The sequence below is a fragment of the Solanum dulcamara genome, chromosome 8 (genome assembly GCF_947179165.1).
Source record: "Solanum dulcamara chromosome 8, daSolDulc1.2, whole genome shotgun sequence".
Lineage (NCBI taxonomy): Eukaryota > Viridiplantae > Streptophyta > Magnoliopsida > Solanales > Solanaceae > Solanum > Solanum dulcamara.
This window is the reverse complement of record NC_077244.1, coordinates 71,708,762-71,718,905: the sequence shown is the minus strand read 5'-3', so window position 1 is coordinate 71,718,905 and position 10,144 is coordinate 71,708,762. Positions and strand designations below refer to the sequence as shown.

At 34.7% G+C, this 10,144-nt stretch overlaps 1 protein-coding gene across 3 annotated transcripts; it reads left to right on the top strand.

Annotated features, from left to right (window-relative positions):
• The first annotated feature begins 1,242 nt into the window (after positions 1 to 1,242).
• Positions 1,243 to 9,690, top strand: LOC129901520 (zinc finger protein BRUTUS-like At1g74770). Of its 3 annotated transcripts, XM_055976723.1 has the most exons (12): positions 1,245 to 1,652; positions 2,759 to 2,977; positions 3,816 to 4,010; positions 4,103 to 4,437; positions 4,764 to 4,995; positions 5,149 to 6,776; positions 7,092 to 7,310; positions 7,416 to 7,553; positions 8,361 to 8,595; positions 8,705 to 8,764; positions 8,856 to 8,927; positions 9,277 to 9,690. In XM_055976723.1, the coding sequence occupies exons 1-12, from the start codon at positions 1,380 to 1,382 to the stop codon at positions 9,376 to 9,378; spliced, it is 3,708 nt and encodes a 1,235-aa protein (XP_055832698.1). In that variant the 5' UTR covers positions 1,245 to 1,379; the 3' UTR covers positions 9,379 to 9,690. The 3 variants fall into 3 exon arrangements, with proteins under 3 accessions (XP_055832699.1, XP_055832700.1, XP_055832698.1); XM_055976724.1 differs by lacking the exons at positions 8,361 to 8,595; positions 8,705 to 8,764; positions 8,856 to 8,927; positions 9,277 to 9,690 and having other exon boundaries at positions 1,243 to 1,652; positions 7,092 to 7,346; positions 7,432 to 7,511; XM_055976725.1 differs by lacking the exons at positions 8,361 to 8,595; positions 8,705 to 8,764; positions 8,856 to 8,927; positions 9,277 to 9,690 and having other exon boundaries at positions 1,244 to 1,652; positions 7,092 to 7,312; positions 7,416 to 7,484.
• The last annotated feature ends 454 nt before the right edge of the window (positions 9,691 to 10,144 follow it).

The following is a 10,144-nucleotide window of genomic DNA, read 5'->3' as shown; positions in this document are numbered from 1 at the left end:
AAAAGCTTCATGTTAGATAGATTTTGCATTATTTTGTGTATAAATATATTTTGATATGAAATATGTCATTTAGTTATATTTTATAAAATCCCTTAACAAATAAAACACTGCTAACCATTCTTGCATTACTTTCTCACAACTCCGAACAAAGCTTCTTTAACTTAATTTGATATTTTATTATTTTTGCTCATGAGGGCACGAATAAGTAGGGTGGCCATGGTACAATTTTTAAAACTTTAGTTTGGTAATTTTAATGTTTAAAAATATGGTATCATTATCATATAAAATTAAGGAAAAATAACATTTATATCCCAAAAAGAGAAAATATTTACTCTTAAATGCCCCATTACTTTCATACCCCTTTTTATTTTAAAATGACATAAATTTATTTTAAAATTCGTGTGCTGACGTTATGCTGAAAACAGTGCCCATCCTATATGATATCGATAGAGTATCAATATACTGACGGAGTATCACAAAAGATTAAGTGTAATCCTATATAATACCGACATGGTATCAAATACCGACGGAGTATCACAAAAAATATATTTTCCACTAATTTAGAATTTAATAAATAAGATTGTGATTTTAATAATTTTTCTCTTAATTGTTTTATTTTTATTTATTAAAAAAAGAGCTCAATCATATATGATATCGATAAGGTATCAATATATCGACGGAATATCATAGAGAATTAAATTCAATCCTATATGATACCGATATAGTATCATTTACCTATGGAGTATCACATAGGATTATTTCATAGTAGTGATGCTGACGTCAGCATGATGTCATTTGCGAAATTAAAAGGAGAAAGTATGGTAAAAGCGTAAATAGTTTGGGTCATGAGTCTATTAAGGATAAATAGTTTGGATTGAGTCCAATTTAGGTAAATAGTTTCACAATTAGGTCTATTTTGTATAATTTTTCCTAAAATTAATTTGATATGATTCAGCAATTTTAAGTTCGATTTCGACAATTTATTAGTATTATAATAATATATATGAATTATATATATAATTACAGATTTTAATACAGTATTCGGTATTTCAACATTTTTTTTAAACATACTGAATACCAAATAAATTTAAAATGCATATCAAATACTATAATTACAAAATAACAATATAAAAAATTTCAACAACATCAATTTTTTTATTAACAAACATATATACGTAACAAATAAACAAGGCATGACAAATAAACAAATAAATATTTGAAGTTTGAAGAGGCACGAAATAGGCCTCTTTGCAAGAAAAAGAAGAAAGCAAAGAGCCAAAAAGAAAGACACCAATTAATCTATTATTGAATCATTTTCAAATGATGAAATTACTACTACCAATTTGGTCTCACTTGTCATTCATGACAGGTGGTAGTAAATGGGTGGTAAGAAAGATGATGACGACACACTGGCCTTGTCATCTTCTTCTTCTTCTGCTGCTGCTATTGTTGATGATTTTGTGAAACTATTAGTTGAATCGCCAATTCTGTTTTTTGTTCTTTCTCATAAAGCTGTTGAAATTGAGCTTGCTCAAATTCGTCGTGTAGCACTTGAAGCATTGGATTGTGGTGGTGAAGTAGTTGATCAACTTTGCAGGCGATTACACTTTTTGAAGCTTGTTTATAAGTATCACTGTGCTGCTGAAGATGAGGTAAATATTGATGTGCAGAGATCACAACATTTTTTTTTTTGTTTAGAACTTATTTTATCGTGTTTGATTCTTATGCATTTGATTTTAACATTGTTAAATAATGATCATATACTAAATGATTACTACACGTAGTCATTCATAAGAAGAGTAATATTAGTTAACTGAAAAATAAGACAACCAATTATAGGGTGAAAATAAGTTATTTCTTCATTTTTCTTACTTCTTGTTACTTAATTGCTTTGTTTGTTTTTCTATTTTGCTGTCATTATTTTCCTTTATATCCTATTTTGATTGCACTTTTTGAGTGGAGGAACAATCGAAAACAGTTTCTCTATCCCACAAAAGATAGGGTATGGTTTGCCTACATCCTACCTCTAGATCCTACTTACACCAAAAACCATATTTTTCATTGAAAAGGGGGAAAACACGTCCTTGCTCTGTTGCTCTGATATCACGTTGGATTGACTCATGATATACGTACTGATGTTCACTCTATATTTTTTTTGTATCATATTGTGACTTTCTAGCTTAAGTTAGTTGTGTTTGACAAAAAGCAACAAACAAGTTGCACCTAAAATATTGGTATTATGACCAAAAAGAAAGATATTGGGGATAGTTGCACCAAGAAATGTTTCTCCTGCAGATCACCGAGGTCCTGACCCTAGATACGAAGATATGGAGGTCGAGAATTTGGGTAGAAGGTTGGTAGGTCGAGCATTGTCTAGTTTCCCTTTTCAGTAGTATTATTATTACTCTCCTACTATCTTATTCTTCGATTTTATACTACTTGTTTTCATTGCTTATCATATTATTTTTTCGCTGCTACTATTGTTTTCTTCATTGTTTTCAACATGGCTTCTTGACTACGTTTGCTTTGCAAACTTGATTTTTTTTATATGCCTTGCTTGAGTTGAAAGTCTATCGAAAAAACAGCGTCCTACCTTCATAAGGCAGAGGTAAGGTAGCGTACTCCCTAGTGGGATTACACTGGGTATGTTGTTGTTGTTGTATACTCAGCTCACTGAAAGTTCTGATAAAGTACTGGCATTTGTTAAGATATTACCTGTTGCAGATTTTGTTATCAATCTGAATATTAACATTGACAGGTCCTTTTTCAAGCACTAGATGCACAAGTGAAGAATGTGGTCTTCACATATTCACTTGAACACAATAGTATAGATGTTCTGTTCAGTTCCATCTTCGATTGCTTGGATCGCTTACAAAAGGAGAAAGAGGAGGTCTCCGTGTTGTTTAATGAACTTACATGTAGCATAGGTACCATCCAGACAACCATTTCTCAGCATATGCTGAAAGAAGAGGAGCAGGTAATCGCCAAATCTTCATTATCTATTTTTCATCTGAACAGTAATGAATATCTCGCTCGTAGGCCTCTATTAGTTCCGAAATGCCCTATCGCTTATTTGGATAAAATGAGTTCTAATTTCTCTATTGCAAACGTGGAGAAGGAGAGATGCGCAAGTGATGTGATATCTTTCTAATTTTATTGATGAAGTGTGCAAAAAATTAGAGTACAGCACTGCATGCGAAAAAAATTTAGGATTATCACCAACAACTGATAATCAAAGGCAATTCCTACCACAGATAACTTATAATGCGACATCTGATTCCTTTCTCCCTATAGAGGCACCTATTTGTTCTTTCCATTTTATCTTTAATCCTTTTTTCTCGATGGAAAGATATGGTACTGAACCAAATTGATGCTATCGCAGTTGAAGCTAGAGCATCACTTAATGAAGGGTGAAAGCACAGACTTCAATTTTTTTTGAAATACTTATATCACTTAATTATGCCTATAGGAATGTGTAGAGAGCTTATATTACTATAGAAACTAAGTTTTAATAATATTGCACTGAGACGGGCTTAAATAAGGCGACATGGACAGTGAGATTCATATATCTTACCTCGACTTTCTTAGGATTGACGCATAGTTGTTGCTATTGACTTGTATTACGAATCAATGTATAGTACATTAGCTATATATTTAGCTAAAAAGTTGAGATCAACCCAAATTTGTTGATAGACTTCATCTACTGAAAAAAGTTGAGTGCTCAAAGATGATGTTATTAATTCTAAAAAGAAGATTCCGTATTTTATTGTGGTACCTTTTTCCTGAAATCTCTATCAAATAAAATTTCCATGCAGATTTTTCCATTGATGATGCAGAAGTTCTCTTCCAAAGAGCAGGCTAGGCTTGTTTGGCAATACCTATGTAGTGTTCCTCTGATGATACTGGAGGATTTTATGCCATGGCTAATAGCTAGTCTTTCTTCACATGAAAAGGCGTACTTTCTGAATTTCATACATATAGTCTTACCTGAAGAAAAACTTATTCAAGAGGTAGAAAAACTCATTCAACATAAAGTAATTCTCCATCAGTATTGTTAAATTTAAAGTCCTGCGTCCTTGATCTAACTAGAAATTTTTTGAAGGTGTTCATCTCATGGCTTGATGATAACAAGGAAGCATCTTCCCAGTCCTGCAGAAAAGATGGAAAAGGCGCTAAATTTCATTATGGAAAAGCCAATATGAAGTACATATTTGAAATGGATGCGCTGATGGTTCAGTGCAAGGAAATACAGCAGCAGAAAACTTCAGAAGAACAGAATCCAATTGATGGTTTTCATATCTGGCATGCTGCTATTAAACGAGATCTAAGAGTAATTATGGAGGAACTATATCAACTACGAAGCTCGCTTTGCGTTTCAACCTTGCTGTCACTGATTACACAGTTGAAGTTTTTTGCAGATGTTTTCACATTCTACAGGTAGTAGGCCATGCTCATTCAGTAACTTCTCAGCTAAATTCTTGTACTTGACAAAAAGTCAATGTGATCTTATTCAGGGTCTATGAAGATTTCGCATAGTAATTTTAGCTTATCCGAAGCAACTACTATGATAATCTTTCATGAGATAAAGCGACCAACTTTCTTAATTGCTTCTGCTTTTTGTCAAATGCTCTGCGACTTATCAGAAAAGTGACAAATGCTGGATGAATAACCATTCAAATACTGGTTTATCGTTTCAAGATTCGGTAGACATAAGATAATTTCATGTTTATTATTTTTTTTCTGAGTGTTTCTTTAATATACAGCAATGCACTGGATCAAATATACTACCCCTTGGTAGATCAATTGAACATGGATGCCCCTTCTACTTTTCATGAACAATTTATTGAAAGAAGTCAAATTGAAGAGCTGCAGAGATTGCTATACTATAATCTGCATGAGGAGATACAATTAGGGGTTTTCATAGATATGCTTTGCCAGGAAGTGGAACTATTTGTTGGGAGGATGAACAAAAAGCTGCAGTTTCTAGAAACCGAGGTATGCTGCCTTTCTAGCTGTAGTTTTACCACAACATGATGATGCTCAAACATAGCAGGCAAATGGCATGCCTTTTGAATTTAAGGACTAATGAAATTTTCTTAATTTTATTTTAGACTTTATGTTTACTTTTGTTCTTCTGGTTTCTTTTAGGTTTTTGTGTTCATTAGAGAGACCTGTGGTCATGAATTGCAGCTTTGGTTATTGTACATGAGCCTGCATATGTTGCCACTTGGATTGCTCAAGTGCATGATTATATGGTTCTCTGCTCATTTATCCGAGGACGAATCCAAAATGATTTTGAACAATATAAAGTTAGGATCTTCTGTAGTTAACAAGTCCTTTGCTACTCTTTTATATGAGTGGGTTCGGATGGGTTATTCTGGCAAAATCTCTGTTGAGAAGTTTAGAAAAGATCTGGAAGAAATGTTCAGTAGCCGAAGCTATTTGTTTGAAAAGTGGAGTAAGAACTCTGGAAGTTCTTCCTCACACTTGGAAATGCTATCCCCTGCTAGACCTTATCACCCGTCAACACTTGACAACATTGGGAAGCATGATACACCTTATTCTAATGGGATCAATCTTCGTATATTTTTCTCGGATTCACTGAAAAACTTATGCTGCGTTCCTGAAACTGCTGTTGATGGTATGAGATATTCCAGTCTAGATGTAAAACCAATTGATTTTTTCCATTTCTTCCACAAAGCCCTGAAAAAAGATTTGCAGTATGTGCTTTCTCTGTCAGTTAAGTTGGCTGAAGATGTGGGACTTCTTGCTGAGTTTGAAAGACATTTCCATCGCGTACGATTTCTATATCAGCTGCATAGTAAGTCCGAAGATGAAACTGCCTTTCCTGCCTTGGAATCTAAGGGACAACTTCAAAATGTCAGTCATTCGTATGGCATTGACCATAAATTGGAGGTTGAGCAATTCGACAAAATTTCTATCATCTTGAATGAGATCACCAGTCTGCAAGGTTATGTGGACTTGGTTGACAGTGATAAGCTGAAATACAAAAAGTTGTGCTTAAATCTACATGATACATGCATATATATGCATAAAACACTCACTGACCACATCTACCGTGAAGAAGTTGAACTTTGGCCACTATTCAAAGAACATTTTTCTGTTGCAGAACAAGAAAAGATTATTGGAGACATGCTTGGACGAACCAAAGCAGAGAATCTACAAGAAATGATTCCCTGGTTGATGGCATCTCTAACACCAGAAGAACAACATGGCCTAATGTCAATCTGGCGCAAAGTCACAAAGAATACAAAGTTTTTCGAGTGGCTGGGAGAGTGGTGGGAAGGTATAAAAAGAGATGAGAGTGTAAATGCAGAAACGGGATCAAAGGTTTCTCTTGCATTGGCTATTGATCCTTTAGAAGTTGTGTCTACATATTTGTCAAGAGATGATTTCAGGAGTTCAAGAGTCTGCCACAAAAAAGGGGAGAACTTTTCACCGACAGAGTCTGCTGATCATGATTTAGATCAATCTGGATCTTTCACTGCAGATAAATCCCAGAATGCCAAGGGAAACAAAAATGTTGATCGATCCGTAGATATAACAAAGCATTCTACTGAGGTTGACATTGCTGATCAGAGAGAGACAACTTGTCAGGATATAAAATTATATGAGCAGTCAAGTCAAAAGGAGCACAAGGAGAACCATCTAATGCTGACTCAAGACAGGCTGGTTGACGTAATAAGAAGAGTATCAGGCGACTCCTCTTTGGATTCTGAAAAGAAATCACACCTCATGCAGAGCTTGCTAATGAGGCGAATACATTTTCAACTTCTAATTTGTTCATTTTCTTTCTTGGAAAGCAGCTATATATGGTTACATAATTACTAGTATCAGATAACTGCATAAGCATGAAGTATAATGCATAATACCTAAACAACATTAGTTTGACCTACATCTGCGTTTGTCAATTTTCCTCTGGATTATCGGAACATAATTAGTGAACAGCCTTTCAGTTTTACTACAACTGAAAAATGCAAAAGTACCTCTACTTTTCTTCTTTTCTCTAGATTTCAGTTTATTTCTTCTGCCTCTTTTATTTGACTTGACTTTACATTGATTTATTTCAGTCAATGGATATTGACACAGGAGAAGTCTCATTCAGATTTTGCTACTGCAAAGGATAAGGAGAAAATTACTGGTCAATGTCCATCATTTCGTGATAAAACAGAATCAGTTTTTGGTTGCAGGCATTACACGAGGAACTGCAAGCTACTTGCTCCATGTTGTAATGAGCTTTTTCCATGCATACGGTGTCATGATGAAATTTCTGATCATTGTCTGGACAGGTGTGAGTGGGATGCACTTGATCTCCATGCCTATTGGTAACTTCAAGACTTACTTTTTTTTCTGCTACTTAACATATCCCAACTCTGGTTATGACATGCTTGCAGAAAATCTATCACCCAGATGATGTGCATGAAATGCTTGAAGATACAACCTATCTGTCCCAATTGCTTGACTCTTACTTGCAACAATTTCTCCATGGCTAAATACTATTGCAGAATATGCAAAGTGTTTGATGACGACAGGTGAGAAAATCGGGTTGCATTCTTCTGATTGATCTTGTGGGGATTATGCTCCTTCATCGAATAATTGTATATCTCTGCTCAAGAGCTAGCTTTTGGGGTTAACCCCAAGGGTCATATCATCACAGGCTTAAAGTGAGAAATCTTTTCGTAGAATAAATGATCCTTATATTCAATATCTTAGTATACCAAGTAGCACGCTGAAGAGAACCATATCTATTTGAACGATTAAGAGAGAGACTCTCCATTCCTGTTTTTGGTGAAAAAGGAGAAATGTAGCTGGTGCTGTTAGTTTATCTAGCGATCAACTATATTTTTGTTCCTTTACTAGCCACAAAACTTTCTCCTCGTTTCAGAATGCATCCTTCAGTAGAACTGATTCAGAGGTCCATCGTGGGCGATATATTTCTTTCTAGTGTTTATTCAAATAAGTCCTATTTTAATTCCCTTATGTAGTGTTAGAGTATAAGAAATGAGGAAGAAAAAAAAGTGGAACTTTCTTAGAATGTTTAAGTAAGAAAGCTAGAGGCATGAACTACGGTCATACAGACGACGAGCTCTTTTTGGGGAAATTTTAGTAGCTCAATTAGTTGGTTGGCTACCTGAATTTTCACCTTGTTGGTGGGGGTTTGATTCCCCGCCTTGTAATCCCCTCTCCCATTTCCCCTTCATTAAAAAAAAGAAAAGAAAGGAGCTCTTTTTGTTTGTTATTGAGGACAAACGACAGTTATTTCTAACTTCATAGACTAGAATAATGTCTGTTCCAGCAAAGTGCTTCCTTCACTAATTCTGGCAGAATTTTTTGAACAGACAGATATATCACTGCCCTTTCTGCAATTTGTGCCGACTGGGGAAAGGATTAGGCATTGGATACTTTCATTGCATGACCTGCAACGCTTGCATGTCAAAGTCTCTCTCTATTCACACATGTCGAGAGAAATGCTTGGAGGATAATTGTCCAATCTGCCATGAGGACATTTTCACTTCAGCCTCTCCTGTTAAGGGACTTCCTTGTGGGCATTTGATGCACTCAACATGTTTTCAGGTATTAAACTCCTACAAAGTTCTTTACTTAACAAAAACTATAGGAACTTTCAGATTGTATTTTGCTGATCTTTTCTTCCTTTCTCTTTTACTCTAAATACACATGTTAGGACTACACTTTTACGCATTACACATGCCCAATCTGTAGCAAGACAATTGGGGACGTGAAGGTCAGCAAACTATTTAGCGCGAAAGCTCATTAAACTGGTTCATGGTTAGAAAATGTATTGACTATGCTGCACATTTGTTACTCAATTTCAGGTGCTCTTTGAGGTGTTAGATGCATTTTTGTCCGAGGAGAAAATTCCCGAGGAGTACGCTGGCCAGATTCAGGTTCATTTAAATCATACTCCCTCCATTTCAATTTGTTTGTCTTACTTTCCTTTTTATTCCCTTTTAAAAAGAATGTCTCTTTTTCTTTTTTTTAGCAACTCTTTAGTTTCGACTTTCCACATGACATGTTTAAAACCACAAGATTAAAGGACATTTTGATACATTTAACATATCTTTAATTTAAAACTACAAGATCCAAAAGTTTTCTTTACTTTCTTAAACTCCGAGCCAAGTCAAAACCAGACAAATAAATTGAAGCGGAGGGAGTATTTTGTTTCCATGTATGAATATTTTTTGAATTGGGTTAATGTGATATCAATCATCTTGACACTGAAAAGGTTACATACAGGTTATATTATGCAATGATTGTCAAAAGAGAGGAACTGCTTCCTTCCACTGGCACTATCATAAGTGCTCACATTGTGGTTCATACAATACAAGGCTTATATGATCTAAATCCAGAGCTCTAGGACCAGAGGAAGATCCAAGATTTTAAGTTTATGAGTTCTGAATTCTAAGATAGGATAACAAGTGGATTTGGGATGGTTTTTTAATACATATTAAGTGGATTTATTAACACGAATATAAGATGTGAGCCAAAACTACTGGCTTATGTCGAACCCCTAACTTCAATAATAGTCAACCCCGTCTCATACTGTAGAGGAAGTGTTGCGTTTATTCACGTTGAATGCTTGGGATGCATGAAACAGTTCTGTTTTTTTTCGTAGTCGATAAATAATGTATATGCTTCATTTTCTTCATTCATCCTATGTTATATATTATATTCCAAAGATAGTTGTTTTCTGCATTAGTAATAACTCCTAACATGGGCAGTTTTGAGTGAAAGAAAATAAAGAAAGAGACTGAAGCAAATGTCTTTATTCACTTTTGTCTAATGTATTCCAGACAGTTTTTGCATAATGGAGTAATGAAATTGTATCTGGCTTGATGTACATTAAACATGATTGATTCAAAAATCAAAATGTATAGAGATTATTCTGTCATATATACTGACCTTTTTTTTTTCGTTTAACCATTTGATATTTGGAACTCAATGGCCCGACTAATTCAGATTTACCACGCATAGATCCATTTATAAAAGTGTTCACTATCATTAGCTACACATGTTGTGGCTTGTTTGTTTGAACCTTTTGATTAGCCGCACAAACACAAATTCATTAACATTTCTATTACTGCATGTTGGGTTATGTTGTAAC

Excerpts from the sequence above, each read along its gene's own strand:
- LOC129901520 (XM_055976723.1), top strand. The coding sequence starts at position 1,380 with ATGGGTGGTAAGAAAGATGATGACGACACACTGGCCTTGTCATCTTCT. Across the intron at positions 6,777-7,091 it reads ATGCAGAGCTTGCTAATGAG|TCAATGGATATTGACACAGG; the intron begins GCGAATACATTT and ends GATTTATTTCAG. Across the intron at positions 8,928-9,276 it reads AGTACGCTGGCCAGATTCAG|GTTATATTATGCAATGATTG; the intron begins GTTCATTTAAAT and ends GGTTACATACAG.